Below are 26,385 nucleotides of genomic sequence, written 5' to 3'. Positions count from 1 at the left end.
ATATCGATCTATTTCTTTGTTTCCTCTACAGTAAATAGTACTGCAACTAACGATTATTTTTAGTAATGCACTGTTTTAAAGGAGTATTAAATATTTATATCAGAAAACAAGCCAAAAACATATTTTGTCGCAGTGTATAATGGGCTAAGATTCCCAATTAATTTTTAACTCCCGAAAAACAAACTTGCTCTTTTTAATAGAGCTGCATATCGCTGATTACTTCATGGTAAGACTCACATCGCATCACATACAATGTATTATTATTCAATACGTCACCAGCCAGCGCACACGAGAGATGAGCGCCTCCTTGCGAGAGTGTGCATCAGCCGGGTGCAGTTTCAATCTCTACCCCTTAGAGTAGATCACTTCACGTGACTCAAAGAAGCGTCTCTGACTGCACAGAGATCATGCTGTTTCGGCATTTGTTTATTTACATGACCCGCTTTTAATTGAACTTTATTAAAGGGTGATAAGGAAGATATAATGCAGAGCTGTTTCCTTTTTAGATATTCTGACATGCAAGGTTTGCTTCAGCGCTCCAAGCTGAACGTTATTTCACCACGATGCTGCTTCTGCAGCTACTTATCATACATACTTTGCGATCTACAGCACCTTAAGCTGTTTGAGATGTTTAGAGTGCGTCTGGCACTCTTGCATGCCATCATTAGAGTTTCATATGGTCTCATGAAATGACTAATCGACAACAGAATTATTTGTCAACAAATTTGTATTGTTGACGTTGTCAATAACGTCAAATAATCTTTTCAGCCCTATTAGTAAATACTGTAGTTGCTTTAATTTGTAGCTATTTTTATAGTTATATTAAAAGAGGTGAGGCTGCAAGAGTTGAATTGTGTAGCAAACACTGAGGAATTTTCACTCAAAATGAGTCCAGAGTCACAAATGTAACCCCCTATGTCTGTCTATCCCTCTCTTTTCAGATGATGCAGTTTTCTTGGGACAATTACAAGCGCTACGCCTGGGGCTCTAACGAACTGCGTCCTGTTTCTAAGCAGGGCCACTCAAGCAATCTGTTTGGTGAGTATCTGTCTGGAGAGCTTCTCTGACCATGACACTATGATTCATGCACATACACAGCCCTCGGCTTCTCGTCTCTTAACAACAGTAAATTGGTTAGCAGTGAGAACTGCCAATCAATTCTGCGCAGGTGGTTATGCGACCTCTATCAAAAAGGTTTTTGATATCTACCCATTCTGAGTGCTTCAGTAAGACTCTGCCTGACATTGTAATCTTGGTCTGGATTTATACTTGCATATTTCAGCTTTTCAAGTGTACAAACAAGAAGACTTCTGGTAAAATTTTTTAACGAAACCTTGATATTTGTTAGTGCTTTTACACATTAATTTGGCTTACTCCCTCAAAAGAAATGTTGTGCTTCCTTTGTTTGTCACATTGTTGACCCATTTCAATTTAGAAGCTGAAATTTCAGGTTGTGAGTGGGCATACTAATCCAGAAATTGAGTATTTATTAAGCATAGGCTATCTTCCTGTGAGGTTTGTATATAGATGAATAATTCGGCAGCAACAACACAATAAAACACTCTCAGTCATATTGTTATGGCACTTGCCATATATAATATAATCCATGCTATTTAGTAGGGATGGGCATTTTGTCTACTTGAGTACTCAAACTAATTAACTTGTCAAGTACTTGAAGGGCAATGACATATACATAACTGTATATATAATAACATGTCTGACAGACATCTTTGACTGCTGCATTGCATCTTGTTGTTCCAGTGTATTGTGTCCAGTTGTTCCAGTTTATTCATAATTGTAGGCTGGTATAAAATAATATGTTACAAAATATGCAAAATATTGCATAATCAAAATATAATGCATCATATTTTGTCATTATGTGAAGATTTCCTGCCCAACTCAATGAAAGAATGTGCAAAACGTGCATCTCTTGATGTTCACATGATGTTCTTCCTTCAGGTTACCGTAGTAATCGTAGTAAGCGTGAGCCATTTTTTTGTTATTGACTGTCTGAACCACCTATTTTCAAATCGTGGTTGGCTTAACAGGAGACGCCATAACCATCACGTTTTTAATATGCATGTTAAATTGAGGTTCACTTTTGAAGACGCTGTATTCTGTTCCATTTAGCTGCGCTCTCTCTAGTTGTTCGAAACACTCGCCTGCTGTATATGTGCTGTTTCAGTGCATTAAGTCCACTGCCACACGCCTGGTGTGTGTGTGTGTGTGTTTCTCCCCAAGTGTTCGCTCCTATGGGGAAAGCCGCGATGCTCCGTATTGTTGTTGCTGTAATGATTCACGAAACGAACTCGGAGAGTCGGAGTTTCCACATTTCGACTGGGGATAGTGCAACAGATTAAGGATACAACAAACTATTAGTTTGATAATTGACTAATCTAATGATTATTAGAAGAAGAATTCGACTATTCGGGCGATTATTGCAACGATTAATCATTATCTCTTAACCGACTATTCCGCTTGTGCCCCGACAGAAAAGGTTGTAATAAACATGCTAACTCTAAACAGGACTTATCTTTTAAAAATACCTCTAAAATAATTTTTTATAAGTTTAATTCAGTTACAATTTCACTACAAAAAATCCTATTGTTATCAAGTGTTTTGTCTTAAAACACCTAAACAAAATCCTTAAAACAAGATACATTTACTTGAGAAGCAACATACAAGATATTTAGACTTGCTTTAAGAGAATATATCTTATATATAAGTGTATTTTTTCACTTGGTTATACATCTGTGAATGCAATAAAGACAGAATATACTTCTATTCAAGATCTATTCTCTAAAAGCAATTATAAATATTGTATATATTGCTTCTTGCAGGTGAATGCATCTTATTTAAAAGGATTTTCAGATATTTTAAAATATTTGTATTTTTTATATTATATTCAACATTCTAAGATAAAAAAAATTATTCTGCATTATAGCTGCTAAAGAACATTTACGTTGTTTTAAAGGTGGTTTGGATATTTATATTGGAAAACATGCCAAAACAAAAACTAATAAAAAATGTATTTCGTCATGTTACGGTTCTATATACTGTAAAACTTCAATTAATGTTAATAATTTGTTTTAATCACTGAATGAAGCCTGCTATATTTGGGACAAGAGTCGCGACCTTATATTGCTTGCACAAAACTCTTGATCAGCACTCAACATTTGTTTATTGTTGTTGTTCTTTTAAACCGTTATGCGCAGAGAGCGTGAGGGCGAGAGAGAGAAAGAGTGCCTCGTGCGCGTGCGAGAGTGAGGTCTTGGCCATTAGTTGATTTACTTGTTTTTGTGTAGGTAATACGTTGTCAAATATGTTTAAACTTAAATAAACTACCTATACAAATAGTTATGTCTCTTTGTATTAATTTGTCCTGTTATTGACGTAATGCGCGTCATTGACCAAATGCGCAACCAGATATTCGAATAGTTCGAATATATGTGTTTTTTTTAGAGGGAATATTCGAATGTCATTTTTGAGCAATTTTGACAGCCCTAGTGTATAATGGGGCGAAGACTGCCTTTCTCACTTTTCTGTTCACTTCAATTCATCTTTAACTCACAAAAAACAAATTCTCTCTTATTAGTAAAGCTGCATATTGACAATTTTCTTCATCATAAGAAATGCACAGTGACATATATTATGATTCAATAAGTTGTGAGCCATCACGTTGTAATTAGGGCTGTCAATCGATTACAATTTTTAATCAAATTAATTTCATGGTGTCCCATTTAATTAATTGCGATTAATCGTATATACAAATATTTGCTGAGAAAGCCCCTCATATAACAATAATTCAATAAATAATGATGAAATAATTATACATAGTTATCTTTAAATATTAAAAAATTATATATATATATATATATATAAAATAAAAAAATATTCAGATTATTACAATGCATTACATTCTTGTGGCAGAAGAGTTCATCATTGAACTCGGCTTTAGAATACAATGTATTGTTTACTATCATATTATTGATCATAAGTCAATCATTGGCATACAGTTCACAGCAATCCATTTCACAAGTGAATTTGTCAATCAGTTGGAGATTTATTATGAGGGCTTGTTTAAGGACCCGTCAATGTACACCTGCGTCAGACCTGTTTTTACAATAATGCCAAGACATTATATTCATTACATAGTGTAATGGTTTTCAATGCTTTGGAGTTGTTGGAGGTACAAAGAGTATTTAAATAATATTTCAAGTCTTTACAAAAAAGTGCAAATAAGGGCTTTATAGACATACATTTATACTTATGTATAAAAAACTTGGCAAGAAAAATAAACAGATTAATCAGAAAATATTAACTTAAGTTATCAAAACTCTGAAAACCAAATAAAACATCTTTATAAAGCAAAGAAAAACTAGTTAAAATAGAGGTACGTACAAACAAACAAAATGTTCTCCTAAATACTACAGCGTGGACACATTCCCAAAAAATGTGAGGGGCAGATTAATCTACAGCATTACAGAAGGAGCAAAGTGGATCTATTTCAGGGAGCATGTTTCTTAAATAAAGATTGACTGGGTAAAAACAGTGTAACAGTTTGAAGGACACCTCTTTAACCTTGTTGGTAATTAAATATTTGTTAGGTAAAGACCGTACGACCTGCGTCAGACATGCTTGTGTCGTGTCTCGGGTGTGTAATGGCGTGTGTACTGTAAGTTTGTGCTTAATGGAAACACAAGAACTTTGTATTCTGTACGAAAAACACAAAAGCTGAAAGATAGCCCTATTTATTTTTGTATTTATTAATTATTTATGTTTTATTTTATATTTTATTTCTTTAATAATCACTTCTACATGTAAATTTAATTACATTTATGTTTCAAAAAAATATTTTTTGTTGGGCTATGTACTGAAATATTCTTCTCATTGAGTAGGCAGATGTATAGCAGGCTAAAAAGGCTCTTGGAAAATATATTTTTCACAAAAGGAAAGAATCTTTGTCATTTGAAAGAAGGTTATATTGAATGTTTTTTCATACATTTGTATGACTGAATTTGTGCTCATTCAAAGATAGTGTGATGCAGGGCTGAAAGACTTAAAAACAGCTCATTTCTTTTTTATAATGAAGATTTCTTTGTTTCACTGGCACAAAAGGGGGATTAAATAACCAAAAAAAAATAAATAAATTCAGCCAAATTGTTATTTTAAACATCGGTATCAATATCGGCCCAGAATTTCACAGTTGGTGCATCTCTAATTATGGTGATTTACAGCGACTGCGGTGAAGCTATCCATGGTTTGAAAATACTGTACATGCTTCAGCCAGCCGTGATGTAAACAGTGGCAATATATGATGCCTTATGTTTAAATTATGCCATTTTTTTTTTTTATGGCCTATAATATTGAATACACGAGACATTGAAACAAAAATTTGATGAAATGTAATGGCTTATAGCAAGAGCTTTTGCTTTACTTGCTATTGATAATCTGATATTACGTGGCATTGAAAATCCGTTTTGCTCAATAAATAAAGCTTCTTGCCTGCAATGTTCAATTTCTTTACGTCAATGTAAAGACAATTTCCAAACCAATGTCTTCTCACTGGAGTCCAATAAATCTTGTAAGTCGCAGATACTTTGTACTTCACCACCCTCATATTAAAGCTTGGGTCAAAGGTCAAGAATGATACATTGTGTTTTGAAAGATTGCTCCGATCTTGCTGTTGTGTTGTAAACTCCACATAGTCAACCGGCAATAAGCTGGAGGGCAGGCCTGGGATTTATAGTGCAGATTTGATTAACTTCCATAATTTAGCTTGGGAAGTGCCAATAGAATATACAGTCTTAATTTATTTGGCCCACACACTATCAGAATGAGGACCTGGTAAGGGGTGTGAAGTACATTACATCATTATATTCATATCCTTTCTTCTGTGATACAACCTTATACACATACACACATTGCAAAACACATAGACGGCTCTCGTGCACACTTTTAACTCCAGACCATTTTTAGGGCTGTGCATTGCAAGGCAATTTTGAGTGCTCGTCATTTTCTCAAATAGTAAAGTTGGCCCCATGGGGTGCATGGCCACATCATAGAAAACTGAACACATGCTGAGACAAGGCTACATTTTGTCAGGTAGGGTTTGGCATTATTAATTTAGAGGTTGGATTAATGGTACTCTGGCTCTAAATAAAAGATGCTCTGGAACCTGCTGGTGAGGTTTTTGTACCTGACCAGGCAGCCGTAAAGGCTGTTTTATGCGTCTATATTGAGGTCTGGTTCCTCAATGAGATGTGAGCTGTTGATACCGACTGGTTGGAACACACGCCGACATGCAGTATTACATTAGACAGGAGTAAATCATTCCCTTATAAAGCTGTCTACACTGGACACATCCATTGCAGCACGTCCCAATGGGCCTTCAGTTGATTGATGCCCCATTTCTATTTTTGATGCACTGCGGAGTTACTCCAGCCACTTTTCCTTGTCCTTCTAAAAACATTTCCTTTAGCCGGGTTCACACTGTGCACACAATATTTGGGGCAATAGATAAAATTTAGGGATCGTAAAATATTTCTTTTGAAGCACAAAATCGGCAGTTTTTGATTGGGTAGTGCAGTGATGGTCAACTGCCGGCTTGCTGGCCGTATACTTTTGAATGTTTCATCAAAGCCAGCTTGTGATTTTTCTGGTCTCGTCTACTATATATATATATATATATATATATATATATATATGTTTTCTTTTGTAGTGATTAATAATAATTAATTATGACATAATTAGAATTATGTCATAAGTAATTAATTATAAATAAATAAATACATTGTAATAATTATTTAGTTGCTTTAATTATTATACAATATTATACAATGGATTTTCGCTGAAAATAAAGTTAAATGGTTATTCATATTTTACTGTAGCTTTGAGCTTAGAGGTGATTGAGCCATCTTAGTGAACATTTTGAGATGACATACAGCTTCTACGCTTCTATGTTGCAGAGCCACACATCACAACATTGGTTGCTGTAGACACTATGTAAACCTTACTGGAAGTCATGATAACCAAGGCGGTTTTAAACAGCCACTTCACAACCCAAATGGCTTTAGCCCATAAAGTAAGACCAGACTGCGGCCCTTTTTCCCCCAGTTGCTTAAGGAAGCAAATTATAAACCATATGGAAGTGCTTAGTCAGGACATTATGCCTGCTAGTGTGTTCCGGACGTATGAGATTGTTGCCATGTGCTTTATAAAATGTAGTCTGTGTGCCATGCTGCATAGAGGTGGTCTTATGTTCATTTTCTTTGACATTTGCAGGTCTTTTTGCTGAATGTTTGACCTTAGTGGCATTAAGTGCATTAAATCTTGTGCCGTATACTGCACTTTTTTGATGAATTAAGTTTAACCAACCGTAAAAAAATCATTAAGCCCTCAGAATCTGTAGATTAGAGTGTGTGAGAATTTTTCGCACACACTCTGGGACTCTTTAAAAGAGTTGAATCTGTATTGTGCTCTAGAATAGGAGCAAGTAGAATAGCAAAGTGTATAGAATATACAGTAGTTGTTAATTTTTAATGGATGTTAAATAATTAGATTATACTTTAATGCTGTGGCCTTCTGAAAAAGATTTTATAATATATAACTTTATAAGTTTTGTTCTGAGAGAATGTTGAGATTAAAGAATGACCTGAATAGAGATGCTTACAGTATCTCACATCAAGGAGATTTATTCTAACTCAATACTGGCCATGCTGTTCCATGTGCCAGTCACTATTCCAGCAAAGTAAGATGAAACGATTTAATGTGGGATTTCTTTTCAGCGATTGGATTTATGTATAATTAATCACTAAGGACTGAGACAAAGCCTTGGCCAATGAAGTTCCACAGGTACATATACCTATATAGGTATAAAGAGTCTGCTGCTCCTGCACGTCCATAGTTCTCACTCATGACCACTTCCTCTAAAAAAACACACATGGAAAAAGGGTTATCTCCTTTTCTGTTCCATTTCCCCCAATAATATCCACCAGTCTGAATGTGATTTAGAAGAAACTGTTTCACTGGTGAATGAAAGTGTTCTATATTGGTCCATAGCATGAGCCGTGTGATTTTAAAAAATTCGCAAGCTTTTGAAAGTGCAGAACAGCATAGATAAGTAGGATGTCAGTCCAGCTTTATGCCCTTGTGTGCTCATTTAGTACACTGGCTGCTGAACCGTGGTGTTCTGTCAGTATATAGCTGCCCTTGTATTAATGACCCAACAGAAGTTGTACACTGAGAAGCATGTTTGGGGCGTGGGCCAGAAGCAGAATAAAATGTGGCTGACGTTGGTGCTGGGAATTTTGATTTAAATCAATCAGTGTATAACCATTCAGTCTTTTTTATGAAGCAGACTATTTTTAAGCGATCTTAAAAGAATAGTTTACACAGAAATGAAAATTCTATCATCATTGAGGTTTAACTTCACCAATAGATAGTATTCCGATGACGTCACGACAAGCGTGGTCGCCATATTGTGGGAAGACACCAATCAAATGCGCAAGGCGATCTTCTGATGATGAGTGTTTCGAGGAATGGCAGTCTGTGGAGTGTTTGGGGGTGGGTGCCCTATGCGTAATCTGCATATGGGGAGCAGCGGTAATGCATCTCTGTACACACAGTTTATATACAGCGCTCTTGTGCGAGACGTTGCACGCGTTCAATGTGAATGCCCCCAACTACGCTTACTCTTCCAGAACAAGCACTGACATATGCAGTAAAATGAGATGCGTTTACTGGTGTTCTAACATCACAATCGAATGCTATATTTTTGACACAATTCTCCTGCTTCTGACAGAAAACATGACAAAAGATGTCATGTTTTCGGATCTTTTTTTGCCCATTCGTCTGTGGCGTCTGTGTAAAACAACAGCTGATATCTCACTCAACTCACTTGTGTAATGTTTAATGCATGTGCATGTATTTCATGTCTTTTTATTTTGAAAAGTTTAGTTCCTGTTCATGTCGTGTGTTCCTTAGTCACATGATTCCTGTTTCCCTCCATGTTCATGTGTCTTGTGTGTTTATTGGATTATTGTTTAATTATCTTGTGATCACTTCTGTCTTTTCATTGGTTAACTTGTTTGTCTTGTTCTCCCATATGTGTTTAAGCCTCATGTTTGCCATTGTCCATTGTCAAGTATTGTATGTGAGTGTAGCCGTTTATGTTTAGCCACGTTTATGTCAAGCCATGTTTTAGTCAAGTCATGTTCATGTCTGGTTTAGTTCACATTTATAGTAAGGGTTTTGGATTTCACGTTTATTTAATAAATTGCACTTGGGTTCTCACTTCATTGTCGTCGTCATTGCCTATGCCAGCAGCAGCCATTCGGTACAACGTGAAAGGTGTCTGTATTTCATGTCCATTTCTCTAGATTCGTAAAACATTCTCAACAGTTTGGGTGTGTGACGGTAAATCTGAATCCCGTATGCATCTTGGAAGATTTCATATTATACAAGCCGGTTAGACACATATATTGTCTTTCATTAGTGTTACCCGATACTGCTTCAGGTTGAGAGTGTCTCTCTACTCGTCTTCCCTCAGTTGATGATGGCGATGACACAGGGAAATGGTAGAATTCAGGTGATAATGCACAAATTACAACATAGAAATTGTCAGTTTCTCAAAACAGTATCCAATACAGTTAAAGGGATACAGAACAGTACATTTTGGACTTGGCTGAAGTAGCAAAACAAGTTGGTATACTGAGGGTATATGCAAATATTCATCCTTCGAAGTCGTTATACACAAACAGCCCTGGGGAAAAAAGTAAGCGTATGATGTATATGTGCATATTGCCCTGACTACACCACTGATACCTGTATGACTTTCTTGCTACCATGCAACACTGAAAGTGAGTTTTAGAAGAATAACCTGGCCACTCTTTTTACCTTTAATGAAAGTGAAGGAAGACTAGTGCTGTCAAACTTAAAAAAACATCTAAAAAGCACCATACAAGAAAAATTAAAGTGATGCATACTAGGGATGTGCAATATGGGGGAAAAAAATCCCTAGATATTTGATAAGATAGTTATTGCGAGTTTTTCCCTATTCATACATTTTAATGTTAATGAATTCAGTGTTTGGGTGTGTGTTTTCCTTGTGCCAGTTGGCTGCCTGCTGGCAAACACAAATCCATGCATCTTTGGAACTAAATTGTTTGATTTAGGATGCAGCAGACTTTTTTGCACTAGTGTTTATGCGTTTAGCCTTTTAACAGTGCCAAGCTAAAGACTTGGCCTGATTTTTTCCACAACCACTATGGCAGCCTCATGGCCTGCTTTTGATGGACATCGGTATACTACGTTTTTGTTTGTGCTGGCTGAAGCGAATCATCCAGCTTCACAGCGGGCTCTGGGAGTTCCTGCTGCTTGAAGATGTGCTTACAAGCAGCTTCTTGCTGAGCAAGACAGCTCTTCATGCTTAAGCTGCATTCACCAGCCTAATCTATTTTGGAGAGATGCATTTTGCTTTGGAAGCACAGATTAGAGAGAGATTGTGTCAATCAAAAGAGTTACTGGTAAACCCATTTATATATTCTTCTCATTACAACAGTGTCACATGAGGCTTCTATTTTACCAGCGTTTCCTGAAGTGCTATTCAGTCGCAGCACTTCCTTGCTGCTCAATCTATAACACTAAGGCAAAACAGTTGGTTTATTTTAGCTGTGAGTTGTGAATTTGCAGTCTGAATTGAATGTGATGAGACTTGAAGTGGCAAAAAAATAAATAGAAAATAGCCTAAATAGACAACCCAGCTCCTATTTCATCCCCTCACTGGTTGCTTGCAATAACAAACAACTGCCACAACCAGAGATGTCAGATTCACAATCAAATCACTTTTTTTAGCTGGTCCTTTGCAATAATTTGGTTGTAGAAATTCATGAATTAAGTTATCAACATAGAAATACAATAAGCAGGTTTGAGTGATTTACTTAGCGATGATTAATTGACTTGCTGAACTGAGTCACAAACTTGAAACATACCATATCTGTTACAGGTACTGTGTTAAATTCTTTGGATCTGTAACTTTTTTTGTACCAGAATAGTGTGCAGCCCTAGTATGTAGTTAAACACACAAAGTTTTGTTATATTTTTCCTAAGTGAATATTCTGGTTTCAATAAATGTTGAGCGCAATCAACAGCATTAAAAGTCACAGTAAGACACTTACAATAGAAGTGAATAGGAGCCCATTTCATAAACATTAAAATACAAAAGTAAGCCACATGACATAAAAAAAAAAACACCTTGCGGAGAGTGCTAATGTCACTTCCCTGCCAAATAGCTCTGGAGGTCAACTTTCATGTTGATAATACAATTCCAGAAGGTTCTCTTATGGTATTGGCTTTCTTTAAGAGCCAAGAAATGAGCAACCATCTGTCACAAGGGCCATGCTGAGATGAGCTCCACATGTGATGTTACCAGTAGACAGTGCTCGTTTTTTGTTTGTGTTTTGCCCCAAAATGCTGTTTCAAACAATGTTTTCAAATGGCCAGTTGTTGGTATCGGGGAGTGTATTGATTAATCCATGACACGCACTGGGATGGAACACAGTTCGATAGATGATTGTACTTTCGATGTTGGACAGTTATCATCTTTGATCTGCAAGTCTCTGTTGAAAAACCAAGCAGATGTGAAATAGACTGTTATCCCCTTTTCCCTCACTTGTGGTCACGGCATGCTCTCATGGGCACAGCAAAGATTCATGGCCATTGGTGGCTTTATCTCGGGTCATCGAGTGCCGGTTTACAATTTACCAGTGTCATTGGAATTGATAAGACATGTGTATAGTGCCCAAGAGTCTCTCCTAAGCATGAGCAGTGTAGACCCCTGTGGATAAATTGTATGTGCACTCCCAGTTTAGGTCAGCATTCAAGAGCGTAAAATCAGTCATGTGGGGCAAAGCTTTGGGAAATAAATGTCTAACCCAGGGCTGTGTCAGTACGCTGCATTCTGGAGTGATTTATGACCTTCTCACACTTCCTCACGGGGCTTTGACTCCTCAGGGGCCTGTTAAAAGCCAGCAAAGCACAAATATGCTGTCTCTTTACTACCAGTGCAGGTTTGTGCCCTAAGAAAAAATATTTTTATTTGCATTTTCTGTGCACTGATCAGCTTAGTGTTTGCCTCTACTTTCAATTTGGTCAAAACTTCTTTGCTTTAAAAGGACGTCGTGATTACTACTGTTTTCTTGACCTGTATTTGAGCTTTATTGGATACTGTAATTATACACTCATGCATTCATAGCCATGCTGACTCTAATGCCTGTCCTGATAACATTTAGCATCACTAAATGGTAGGAATGATTTGGCACAGTGAAAATTGAGCCTTTATGTAATATGTCCTGTTTATCACTTTAGGAGTTTTTCAGAACACCTAACCCTAATTATTAGGTATTCCTGTCCTGTTTGTGCTATGGACATGAAAGATACCTAAAATCATGTGGTTTGTTGAGGTGAGTTGTGCTGTTTCTTTTCTAAGCAATCAAATATTTAGACTTTTTGACTGGTAGACAATACAATAGGTGGAAAAATATCTTTTAGACTTGCATTAAAATTAGAACACAGGCCATATCTTGGGGCCAGAATATCAAAGAGACTTACAGGTGGGCTTTTTTGACGTGGGCCAGTAGCAACGACCTAGCAACCACAAAGAAACACCTTATCAGCCTCCTAGCAGCCAGAACACATTCGGTGTTTACACATATAGCCTTTTCTGGAAAATTAACAAAATTAACTCATGTGAACAGGACCATTTGTGTGATACTGGTAACTTAACTGGTAAAATTAGCAATTTTCCAGAATGAAAAGAATTTTTTTTTGGAAGGTTTAGTTTTGATGTTTTGTGTGAACAAAGCTGTAAGATTAATGGATTGAGCACATAGAAGGTCATGGCACACTTACATAAGAAGTCTACTTTAGGCCAATTGCAAAGTTCTGATCGGAGATGTTGTAATTACTCGCCACCTTTTAAAGACTGTGACTCGGGAGCCAAAAAAATGATGTGAAACTGGACATATAGAGAAACTAAAGCGCAACTCTTTATTCGAGCGGATGAAGAAGTTTGTTCACAGTTTACAGGAACAACAAAGCCCTAGGTATACTTACAGTACATTTTGACCAAAATGCTCAGTGTCTGTGTACAGTCGAACATAAGCCTGCCAAAGTATGCTCCATATAACTGCATGTGCATACAGGCTGTTGGTGCATGCGTGCAACGACTGTTGTTAGAAACTGGACATTCTCTTAAACCCATAAAGATGTCTTAATATTCCTTCAGACTCTAGTTATAGAAATGCAGGTATCTCTTGTCCTCCTTACACACTCGCTTTTGACTTGCACATCCATTATTGTTGTTTTTACCTTCATCTCCTGATCTTTAACAGCATTACATCTTCAAAAGAAACAAAAAAAAAACAAGACCATCACAAAGAAGTGGAAAAAACTGAATGCGAATAGATTGTGAATAGCAGTTTTACCAGAAAAGGCAAACTGGCATTTTAACTGCAATTTAATGGGTTTCATGTGCAAAAGTGGCTATTTGCTACTGCATAGCAAAGAGCAAAAGCTCTCAAATATGCTCAGATCACCTTAACATCTGCATAGCAACACCCTGGAAACCACCCACATCTCCCAAGCATATTAGCGAGGAGTTTTGCATGGGGAAGCACCACTCACTTTTTCGTCACTGCATGTAAAAAACTATTACGATATTGATATTTATTAGGATATACATTTACACATTGCGCTTTCTTTTTTTTATTTCAAAGTTGACAGAAGAAAAGAAGAAAAAATGTATTCTAAACCGTCAAAATAGTCTCTACATAACTGCACAGGGGGTCCAGATGCGGCCAAAGCAGTGGGGTCTGCGGGATCTTTTACCAATTTTACCGTCTTTTACCGTTTATCAATTGAAAATGAATGTTAAAAGATCATCTGTTTGTTCTGAAGCATTGTGACAGCAGTCCAGTATTTGTTGTAATATTTTTTACATTAAAATGAAATATTTTTTATATTTCTTTAGATTCAGATACCCAAGTATGGGGCATAGAAGCCTTTGACTGTGACTGTGGAATGATGCTGAATGTGGGTTCAGGGGTGTCCTGAGAGAAAATTTAGAAAACGTTTTTTAAACATTAAAAAAACATTTGTATATTTTCTTTAAAGTGAGAGACTAGGCTACCAACTATCCATTCCAGACATCTAATTAATTTTCACAAAATTAGAACAGAAATCGATTTGTTTATTATATAGGCTCGTAACATGCTGATTAATGAAGATACATTTAGAAGGGAACAATTTTTTGGTCTAAAAGGTGCTTTGAAACCATGTTAACTCATGCGGCGCTTCATGTCTACACACATTCAGGGAAAAGAGGCATGTTTGGTGTCAGAGAACAATATTCAAGATTACAGCGCAGAAAGATCAGAGCTGTTGTCCACATCACTGTTGTTCTGTCGCGCTCTTCACTAGAGACGATGAGAGGGCACAACCGTTGTCATTAAGTCTTGCGGTGCGGATGGAATCAATCCGGTGTCCGACGTAACCTAATTGTTAGCAAGGCAGCTAGCATTAGCAAGTTTATCCAGTCTGACCCTACGTTACCACTGGCGCATTTTGAGCGAAGCTGAGAGTGTTTTCAATTCATTCCTATGAAAGCCGAGTGTCATGCTCGCAAGGTGGATCATAGAATTGGCAGTGGTGCGGAGCAAGCTCTCTCCTAGCGCTGTGAGCACCTTTGAGCGGATTTTGTCCGCCCCAGTGGAAACGCAGCCTGAGAAAGCCGAACTGCTTGTGTTTTAGGAACACGCAGTAAATATAGAAAAATTCCTCAAAAGCTTATCGTGGATTTTCTTTAATGTGATATATATCGATATCGTTTTATCGCCCAGCCCTATTCACAACACACATTTTTTCTAAGAAATTACAGGAAATCATGCATTAACAAAAAATAAGAAAAATTAAACTGTAATATCTATAAATTCTTAGAGTGATCATTGAGTATTTTGATTAAATATGATTGTAAATTGTGTGTAAAAATTAAATTAATAATTGTATTTAGAACCCCTGTGAGCAAGCTGAAGGCAACTGTGTTATCAAACACAAAGCACCATAAGATGTTGGTTAATGTAGAAACATACCCTTGGGAGAAATCAGGCTCCCTGTGGGGGCCAGTTTCCCTCTGGCAAAACAACATGAATATAATGCCAATGAAGTCTCTAGTCTCACAGGAAACTTGGTTTACAATCATTTATTATACTTCTCCTTAACCTGGCATGAATTCTTGCAAGTGTTATCTGTCATTTAAACACTTTCACTCATGGTTGCACTCAAGCAAGCTCATTTACAAATCCCAGTCTGCTATGATCTGATGAATGTCTTCAAAATACACACGTCAGCCATATTAATACCCACAATCTAAAGCCTGTCTTTTCTCTCCAGTATTTTATTATAGCTTGCCACAAATAGTGTAGCCTACAGTAACTTAAACGTCTGATTTGATTTAGAGAGCAGGGTTGTTGAAAAGACCATTTCAAACCATAAAACTGCAAATTTTAGGAAAGGGCGATTTGAAAGCATGGGGGCTGTTGCTGTAGGTAGCAGAAGGGAGGCCACTTTACACATTATATGTTTTGTTTGATTTTTTGGTCAGCACATCCTGTTTCCTTTTCCTGTTTCTCATGACATTTCACTGTCATCTTCCATTTGTGGATTAGAGGAAATAAGGGGGCATTGTCCTTCTTGCTTCTCCCATGTTTTAAACCAAGCTGAGGGCCATTTCTAATTTTCTTTTATTCAGACAGATTCTTGGAAAATCTACTTTGTTTAAAAGAAGTCAGTACTTTGAAAGTGTTCTTGCTGATATTTATATATTTAATCCGTTTATATAATCAGTTGTTTCTGTTTGAAAGGGTTTAAGACATGTATAGGAAATGGCAATATGTAAAAAGTTCCCCCCTATTTTTACTTTTGGTTCCACCCAAAACCTCACGCTATCTAACTCTTGCAGTAACTTCCTCCATTGCTTGCTCTGTTTTGTTATTTTTCTCTGTTTCATTGGCCTTTGGAATGAAGGCATGTGAATGCTGAATCTACAGCCCTACAGCAAAACACTGATGAGCCAAATCATTATGACCACTCACATTTTAAGCAAATAATACTGATCATCTCCCACATGTCAAGGTCTGGATAGATTAGATGATAAGCGAACAATCAGTTCTGGTAGTCATCATGTTGAATGTAGGAGAAATGGCAGGAGTAAAGACCTGAGTGACTTTGACATGGGCCAAATTGTTATGGCCAGACAACTGGGTCAGGGAATCTCTGAAATTGCAAGGCTTATGGGGTGTACCAACTGACAGTGTTCCAAGGAGTGACAAACCACAAACCACCGACACTGTGTTGGGCACCCAAGGCTGATCGAGGCGCGAGGGCAACAAAGGCTATCCTTTCTGGTCCGAACCAACAGAAGGTCTACTTTGGCACAGGTCACAGACAATTTTAAAAACATTTACAGGAGGAATGTGTCACAACACACAGTGCATCGCACTTAGCTTTAAATGGGGCTGCAAAGCTGCAGACCACTCAGGGTTCCAGTGATGAATCCTGTCCACCATCGAAACGCCTTCATTGGTCACGCAAGCATCGGAACTGGACCTTGGAGCAGTGGAAGAAGGTCACCTGGTCCGATGAGTCCTGATTTCTTTTACATCATGTGGACGCCCGTGTACGTGTGCACCGTTTACCAGGGGAAGTGATGGGACCACGATGCACTATGGTACCACAAGCCAGTGGAAGGAGTGTGATGCTCTGGGCAATGTTCTGCTGGGAAACCCTAGGTCCGGCCATGTGGACATCAATTTGACATGTACCACCTACCTAAACATCATTGCAGACCAGGCACACCACTTCATGGCAATGATATTCCCTGATGGCAGTGGCCTCTTTCAGCAGGATAATGCATCCTGCCACACTGCACACATTATTTGGGAATGGCTTGAGTAACATATTGAATAGTTGAAGGTATTACCATGGCTTCCAAATTCCCTAGATCTCAATCCGATTGAGCATCTGTGGGATGTGCTGAACCAACAAGTTCGCTCCACGGTGGCTCCACCTCACAACTTACAGGACTTGAAGGATCTGCTGCTAATATCTTTAGGCCAGATACCACAGGATATCTTCAGGGTATCAGGGGTCCTGAAGAGTCCATGCCTCGGTGGGTCGGCTCTGCTTTGGGGGCATGTGGAGGACCAACAGCATATTAGGCAGGTGGTCATAATGTTTTGGCTGATCAGTGTATATTTTATGTGTTTATTTGCAGTCTGAATTAAATGTGGTAAAACATATTATTAATTAAAAATATGTCACAACTGATTAAACGGATAACTTGGCTAAATATAGTGTTGTCCTCACTGGTTTCACACAAATAAAGAACAAAGTGATTACTAGGATTCGATTTGTGAACAAATTGCCATTTTTGAGCTGGTTCTTTTCATTAAGTGGTTCAGCTGAATCACACTTCTGAGTCAAACTTGCATAGCATATGCATAGCATAGAAAAATGATTGCAAGTCATTACTTGATCATGTCCAGTTTTAAATGAGGCGAGAGCAATTACTGTGTTATGTTTTCTAATGGTTTTTGAGACTTAGTCTAATTGTTGTCAATATGTGTCTAATTACTGACTGGTTATCATACGACAGAGTGTAGTTAAAGATACATTACTGTTAGCTGTTTGAAAGGACCTAAATATGTCAAATTTACATTTTCTCCCCCTTTTTTTATTGCTTTCCTCTTAAAACCTCTAAATTCTAGTCGTGTAATGATCCATCGCTCTGGATCAATGCATCGATCAAATAACTGATGATGTGACATCATAGATAAAACATATAAACATCAATGTATATATATATTTTTTTAAGATGCACCTTTATTTTAAAACTCTAATGCCAGCCACTTCCGTAGGCATTTCTATCAGGCAGTGCAGCCACCTTATGATGATCTTATGAAACTTGCGATTTACACCCCTACTAAATTCTTGCAGTAATATATTATTTATTTAGCGTATTATTCGTTATTTAATTGGGTCCTACTAAGCAAATTTGGAAAACGTGGAACATGTGAATGCTCTGTAATGTGTGATTTAGGATGTTGCATACAAACCTCTCACAAATATTCTGTCATGTTGTGTCTTCAACACCAGTAAACAGAGCCAGGATTGTTAAATGAGGAACACAGCTGGTTGACAGCTTTGCATTACTTAAAGAGGGATGCACGTCATGCCAGACTTCAATAATGAAAGTATAAAAAGCAATGTTGCCAACCTACCGTGCTCATAATCACTGCAAATGGGAAAAAAAAAAAAAAACTATCAGTAACGTCTTGATTTTGTTAAGTGCTGTGTCAGTTACCATATGCTAACTAGTGTTTCATAAGATTGCTGCATTCATTTTTCTTTTTATCATGCTGATTGAATTTTGCTGGGTAATGATGCCTAAATTAACCTAAAATAATTATCAGTTGTTTTTTTAGGGGCGACAAATTTGACTCTACAGCCTTGAATTTAAAACATAGATATAGCGTTGGAGTCATGGCCGAGCAGTTAGCATGCATTCTTTGACACAATGATCTGTGGTTATGTGAAGTTTTTTCAAATAGTTTGTTGTCATATTTATCTACAGGTAGTCTCAAAGGAGCCACCATTGTGGATGCGCTGGACACGCTCTACATTATGGAGATGTATGATGAATTTGAAGCTGCTACCGAGTGGGTGGAGAGGAACATGGACTTTAACATGGTAAGACCCATCTCAAGCCATTTGACTCCAATGATCCAAATGGTTTCATCCTCATAGCTGCTACCTTGCTATAAATAGGACCTGGAATAATAAAAACCTAATCAATCTGAATAATTACTTTCTGATAAGGCTTTAAGAACTTTTCTGCATTGTGCACCATTGCTGCCAGAATGGATCTACTCTCGCTCTTCTGGGAGGGTGGGGAGCTCATAGTATCACTGCTTATTAATCAGGCAATAGTGCTCTGACTCACGAGTCTGGTATTAATGCATGAAGTGACTCTTCAAATCTGGGCTAACAATGTCACTCTCCAGGCTTTATAAAATACCTCTGTTTTTCCATGTCTCCTAGTCCATGCTATTCTTCAGTACCTTATTTTCTTTCACAATGAGTGGCTGAAGATTATTTCCCTGATAATTTCAGTCTAATCTTAAATGTTTTTTGTGATGCATTTTTAGGATGGATTGTTTTGTGATTTTTTTCACAATGTAATGGAGGCTTTGCAAAGACAGGGTAGTAAAAACGTATATTAGATTAGACTAGCAAATCTGCAGTTTGTGTGCGACTACATCTGGAGAAAGTGGTAAGCACTGTTGCTCATGCCAAGAGGATGTTTCTTAAAAGGCCCTCTAGGGGACGAGAGAATGTGGAAAACTCAATTATGATTGTTTTTGGCACACTAAACATTATTGAATATTAAAGTTTATGGAAAATAATAAGTCTATATTTATACATTTTCATAATACTAATAATCACAAACAATTCTTCTACCAAGTAGTATAGTTCATTATCTGTTTGTTGTTTACTATTGATGGTTTGTGCCGCATGGCATTTATATAGAATAAAATTCTAAATGTAGAAAAACTTGGTGGTTGTGTAAGAATATCGGCCATTTTACAATGGCTTTGAATGTGGCTCATCCAATTCGATTGTAGAGACATTTTTTAAATGTAAATACTTTTTCAATAATATGAGAAGTGTTGAAATATTCAATTTTCAGAGCTGCACACAAGAGAAAAAATAGAAGGACTAAGACCAGCATTAAAGGGAAATGGTCTTTGGTATAAAAAGCATGTTGAATTGCACAAAATAAATAAATAAAACACTGCAATAATAGTGCATTTGTGCAATTTAAAATGTTTGTATATTTAAGCAGTGAAAATAAAAAATTTCAGTTTCAGGCATTTTTCACTTAAGGCATAACTCATGCATGATGCAGTAGAAAGAAATTATTTTTTCCTTGTTTTTGATGTTCTATCAGTTCTACAATTCTGTATAATTTGGCCATTTCATTAACCATTCTGAGTGGGTTTACCATTAGTTAATGTGTCACTTGTAATGTTTACAGTCTGCATTCATGGCACTAATGCTATTGCTAGCATAATTTGTAAACTTGGTCCATGTAAGATCATGAAATAGTTTTTTTTAAGAAAGACATTTGATGCTACAGCAAAGATTTGTATAGGGTGTCTTAGACAAAAAAAGAGGATTAGACCATGAGCTGTGTATAAAAATAATAATATAAAATCCTTATATTTATATAGTACTGTTCTAGGCACTCAAAGCACTTTACGTAGTAGCAGTAGAATCTCTTCAACCTCCACCAGTGTACAGTATCCACCTGGATGATGCGATGGCAGCCATAGTATACCAGAACACACACTAGCTATCAGTGGAGAAGACACTGTGATCAGGTGTTTACCTGGTTGCCTTAATGCATCTCCTGTGACCACTTGTGTTCAAATTTGGAGGGGAGAGTCTCTGTTTCATGATGACATACATCAATCACTATTCCAGTGTGTTCCTGCATGATATTAAAGTGCAACAAATTCAGTAAATACAAAAAAAGTGCAAAAACCTCCTCCCAAAAAACACATTGTTTCTTCCAGATGCGGTTGAAATTTACTCTAAGCACAAATGCAAAATTTCAAGCAGAATTAACCATTATTTTATTGGATTACTGTATTAATGAGCTTTAAAGGTATTCCTACTTTCATCTGTGTTGATATCAGACACACTAAAGAAGATCCTTAAGGCTGTCGTGATTGTGTATGTATCCGTTTTTTTTATTTTTTATATTCTAATTGGACGGTTATAGCCTTTTAAAACTGCTTGTAATCAGCAATGTTTAAACTCTCTTTTTTTTCAGCGCAGCGGTTGATTGACAGGTGACATTTTAGACCTGTAATTAGCGCTGACCCAAAAAACATCTTAATACCAGGTGTAAATGGGGTCTATGTGCCTCTGGTGTGAATGGCTTACAGGCTGCAGACAAACACATGAATAGAGCAGCACATCAACAAAAGGGTGAATGGACTGTATTTTTGTGCATTTGAGTAGGTTACCTTCCTTTTGTAAACTAATGTAAAAGAACACATAACAGTCTTAGAAAATGTTTCCTAAAACTGTGAGCTTTAAAGTCATCATCCTCAGATTTGGAATTAGTGTTGCTTCAATACCAAAATTTTGGCTTCAGTATGATACCAGCCCTGGTACCTCAGGATCGACACAAAATCGATACATCTGCAACAAATAAATAGCCTCAGATTACTGATGAAATCACACAGAAAATGATTTGATTAAAAGATCTGCATAAAGTCTTGCTGTTACAAATTCTGCATTTTCCATTTAAATTCGATTTTTTTATGTTATCATCAAAAACAGTGTTTAATCAAATGAAAACACAAAGCTTTAATTACATAAAATATAATAATACATTTACGTTGTCAATTAAAATGCTGCACAACAGATCTTCACAGTATAAATGATAACATTAAGGAAAAAATTCTGATTACCTGTGGCACGAGGCTGCTACGGCTGAATCCCAGTGTGCTGATATTCAGTACACTTGTTTTTGTGATATTGCACATACATAATATTATAAATAATTATAATACTAATGACCTTTTGGTTCCTCTGGTGTGGTAGTTATTAATAAGGTCTCAGAGCAGCACCAGAGGAGTTTGTGTGAGGCCCTGCCCCAAATGGCACCTTCCGCCCTTGCGGTCTTCCTCTAAATGCAGACTTTGGTGACGCAAGTGAGTTCAGACCAATGGGGTGCTAGTCAGCAAGTTGAGTGGTAAAAGTGTGCATTTGGAACAGACTTCAAGACTTCAATCAAATGACACATTTTTTATATACATACAGTTTTACTAATTAATTGCTTAATTATAATTTCAAGCAACACACTGACAATAAAGCATTAGATAATTTAATCAAGACCTCTGAAAAACAAAGGGCACATATAACTAAAGCAACAAATACCATCGTTTTAAATCTTTAAAGAACAAATAAACTTGATTCAGACTCATGGATGGTTACAGGCAGGTGCTTAGAACACAGAAAAATGTATAGCAAGAACACACCACCATATATTCACAGCTTGGAAACTCCAGTCTGCTGTGATTAGTCGAGAGGTTCAGCAGCAGGGACTGTTGGGTAATAGTCCGCTGTGGAGCCCGCACTGATGTGGGCTCAGCCGAAGGGTGCATTAAGGGTGCAAAGGGGTGCTTGTAGGCACCCCTTGGAGGGCTAAAATGTCAAATGGAACACCTACGGTCTCGTGGCCGCGGGACCGCAAGTCCATGTCAAGTGTGCCATTTGGGACAGGGCCGGAGTTGTTCACAGCCGCTCATACACTTAAAAACACTGCATTATGTGCATCACGTACAATCTGTTTCTGTATGTGTGTGTGTTTGTGTGAAGTGTGACACAGAGCGTCACATATCGTACCCTCTGAAGCGTGCATCAAGTGTAACTATATATTATTTAATTAAATGACATCCTTCAGCTGTTTAATGATAACACATGGCCTTTACAAGTATTTCATTTGGTTGATTGTCAAATTGTCGTTGATTTCTTCTCAAAAATGTCACATCCCTTAAAATATAGCTAATAGCCTCACAGTGTTGTATGCAGTGTTGGGAAGGTTACTTTGGAAATGTAATAGGTTACAGATTACAAGTTACCCTATTTAAAATGTAATAAGTAGTGTGATTATTTAAATTACTTTATTAAAGTAATGTAACTGATTACATTTGATTACTTTTCTAAATTTCTAATGAAGGTTTTCAATATTAGATCAGGCCTGAGCTCAAAAAAAGGGGGCTGATGTTAAGTGGTTAAGAATCTGAAAAACCTCATGCATCCTACTGCCTCGACTTAAAGCAAGAGACAATAATAAATATAGGGTCCAATGCTTTAATATAGGGTCCAATGCTTTTTCCAATGCAATAATTGCAAGGTTTTTCTTTGTACCCTCAAGCAGTTCCAACAATGAAAGAGTCCAAGATAAACCGAAGTGAATCAGTTAATATTAATATTAAGACCATCTCTGGGTTACTAAGCAACCCGTTTCTGATGCACAAAATCCTCTTTCTTGGCAGAATAATCGTAGCCGTAGGAAGGATAGTCATGCTTCTTTGTTTGACCACTGCTTTCATGTTATCTTTGAGCAGCTAAAAGATGTTTAACAGTTTAAGTAAAGGCTATCAGTAAATCTGGATTATTTTATTGTCTAAACTTCTGGCCGAAGTACTTCTTCACGTCGGTTCAAAGGTGTTTTAAAGCTTTCTAATCTGTTTGGCTACTCATTGATTTTACTGTGAGATTAATGATTAAAGTTTATCCTTGCTCACTGCTCAAACATAAGGTTTGGCAAGCTCATTATTTTAAAGCCCAGCATTTTGGTTTATCAGGTCATTTCAGTCAGAAGGGCTGTTCATACAGAACATATTTTTGCATTTAGAAAGCTAGACGCAGCACAAAAAATGCTAAAAATGAGCGATACGCAACCTGGTGCTCAAAGAAGTCCATCTAGCGCGAGTTTACAAAGAAAAATAATTCCTTAACAGTGCAGATGGACAGAAGTGCCTTGATGTGAGAGGTCAACAGAGAATGACAAAGTCTACGGTAACTCCAATAACGGATCTGTACAATTGTGGTGAGAAGTATAGCATCTCAGAATGCTATTCTGAGATGTGGGTTGGCTCTGTTTTGGTTGCACGAGGGGGACCTCGTGTTTTTATAAAACCTCAGGTTTTAATGTTGTGGCTAATCGGTGTATGTGAATATTATTCCACAAAAGGCTGTGATTTAAAGACAGATATGGTTTGTGTGTGATTCAGAACAAGCCGTTTACAGGCTGAGTGTGTGCATGTGCATGGCGGCGCTCTCAGATCAGTTCACGTGCATTGTGAAAAAGTAATGCTGGTTCAAGCATTCATGCAATTTCAAACATTAGTAACAGTTACAAGATATTATACAAATCTACAAACGTGACATCGTATAACAGAAACGTAGACGATTACAGCATTTCAGGAAATACGGAGCAGCCCTCTACATTGCGAGTAAATCACTCTCATATGCAAGTAAATTTGCACTATGCGACCAAAATATTTTTGTTATTAGCCACTGGCAAGTAAATATTAACATTTCATTTGCCATTGATATAGTTGTGTTGTGTTGAAGCAGTGAGGCCCTTTTACTGAATAAAAAGCAGTTGAGTAAGAAGCTGGATTCAGCCTCGTCTTTCCCTGCATGCTGTCTCATGAGCACACAGGAAAAAGCACTTGTCACATTCAGTTGAACTCCGAGCATCTCAGGGAACCTCACCGCGGACATCACAAGAGCATCACAAGAGCAGCCCAGTATTAATTTTGTGAACGCAAAGCACTCCAGTGCAAGAAACAAAGTCTTCTTTCACGAGAAATAAGGGCTTGTGAGTTATCAGAGTGAGCCTAAAAATAATGTGTGAAAATTAAGAATTTAAGGCAGAAATATTGTACTATAATATAATATAATATAATATAATATAATAACTATACAGGTTGCTGGGTTACAAAAGAAGCAAAAGAAAACAAAACATTGAAAAAGTCCAGTGGTTCAAAAGAAAATCGGACAAATAGATATATTTTAGTTATTTAGACATTTTGATAATTCAAATACTATTTTAATTATTTTAAATGTTATACTTTTATATTTGACTGTCATTCATACAGTTTTGAAGCCTGAAAAGGAAATTTTATACCCTTAATTTATTATATGACTCAAGCTAAATGTATATAAATTACATTGTGGTGAGTTTGTATGGTAATTAATTGTCATATTCGTGAAACATCTAAAACAGACAATTAATCATCATAGTCCTAAAACAGGCAATTAATCGCCATAATCGCAATTATTTGTTTGACAATTAATTGTCAGCCAAATTTCACAATCGTGACCCCGAATTTTCTTGTGAATTGTTTTGTTAAAAATGTGTACGAAATTTAAAACCGTGATAACAGCTTGTATCATTATTAAAAATGTGATTTCATGACATCACATAAATTGATAGAATGTGAACTTTGTATATTTTTTAAAATCTAAAATGTGATTAAAATCATAAAGCAATATATATATATATATATATATATATATATATATATATATATATATATATATATACAATATACTATATTATGTGAATATATATGAAGAGGCCCCTCTCTCATTTTTCTTAATCTATTTTTTAGTTACATTATGTTTACATGTCGTCAAAGGTTTGACGAGTAAAAACAAAAATGTACTTTCCATTGACGATTCTTTCTCCAACATGATCAGAACATTGTAACCTGTCAAATACACATTGCCTTTCCTGTGTCAAAATAAAAGCTCCTTGTGAAGTTGAAGTAAATACAACAGCACTTTCGGTGTCAAAATAAAAGCCCCCAGGTGAACATGAAGTAAATAGGACAGAAATATATTACTTTTGTATAACGCAAATCTAATAATCAGAATAATAATGATAATTCAGCATTATATTATAATAATCAACCTGATGTGTCCCACAGTAATAATTTAGTATTATGCAATGTTCAACTGGGGTTTCAAAAATAAGTCAGTGAAGTAGCTTTGCGCAGTAAAAACATTTGAAGGATATTTTTAATAATTCATATTTTAAATAATGCTTTTTATGTTACATTTTTAATGAAATATAAATATAAAGTGCATATCAATGAAAAATATTGATTTTCATTCTGTCTTGTGATTATTTAATGAAAAACAAATTATTGTTATTTATTGTCTTTAAAATATTGAAACAACTTGGCTACAATGGTTGTTTGGACGAAATGGTTCAGCTGATTAAAAAAAAAAAAACAACATCAACAACAACTTTCAAACCATTTTAGAAGAAATACATAATTATCGAAATATAAGTCTAAATATCGAGATATTATTTTTTAAGACATATTGCCCAGCCATAATGGTGACTGAGGCTGTGAGTCCCTATCATTCTGCCTAACATCTCCTTTTTTTGTTTCATGGAAGAAAGAAATTGAATGATGGCAAACATTTCATTGTCTGCTTTAATCATCATAATGACAGGCAGTTGATCTACAATTTATGATCAGATTGCTTTATGTAGAAATCTGACCCTAGACCTATTGAGCCACTTATCAATAGTCCTGATCTTTCATCTTTAATGCTGTGGGATTCTTTTAGTCCTTTAAAAAATCTAGGATCATGTAAGGTCAAATTCACTGAATGCTGTAAAAGACCTAGTGGACTCAACCCTGAATTATATAAACCTTTCAGAAC

The 26,385-nt window shown here is 36.5% G+C and overlaps 1 protein-coding gene across 1 annotated transcript in view; it reads left to right on the top strand.

Annotated features, from left to right (window-relative positions):
* LOC127622257 (mannosyl-oligosaccharide 1,2-alpha-mannosidase IA-like) overlaps window positions 1-26,385 on the top strand; it is a 145,570-nt gene that overhangs the window by 32,614 nt on the left and 86,571 nt on the right. The window contains exons 2-3 of the mRNA XM_052096292.1: window positions 942-1,038; window positions 18,689-18,804. Coding sequence (XP_051952252.1) covers window positions 942-1,038; window positions 18,689-18,804 — 213 coding nt within the window. The remainder of the gene's footprint in view (window positions 1-941; window positions 1,039-18,688; window positions 18,805-26,385) is intronic.

This window comes from Xyrauchen texanus, chromosome 28 (assembly GCF_025860055.1).
Source record: "Xyrauchen texanus isolate HMW12.3.18 chromosome 28, RBS_HiC_50CHRs, whole genome shotgun sequence".
NCBI lineage: Eukaryota > Metazoa > Chordata > Actinopteri > Cypriniformes > Catostomidae > Xyrauchen > Xyrauchen texanus.
This window is presented reverse-complemented; position numbering and strand designations above follow the sequence as displayed.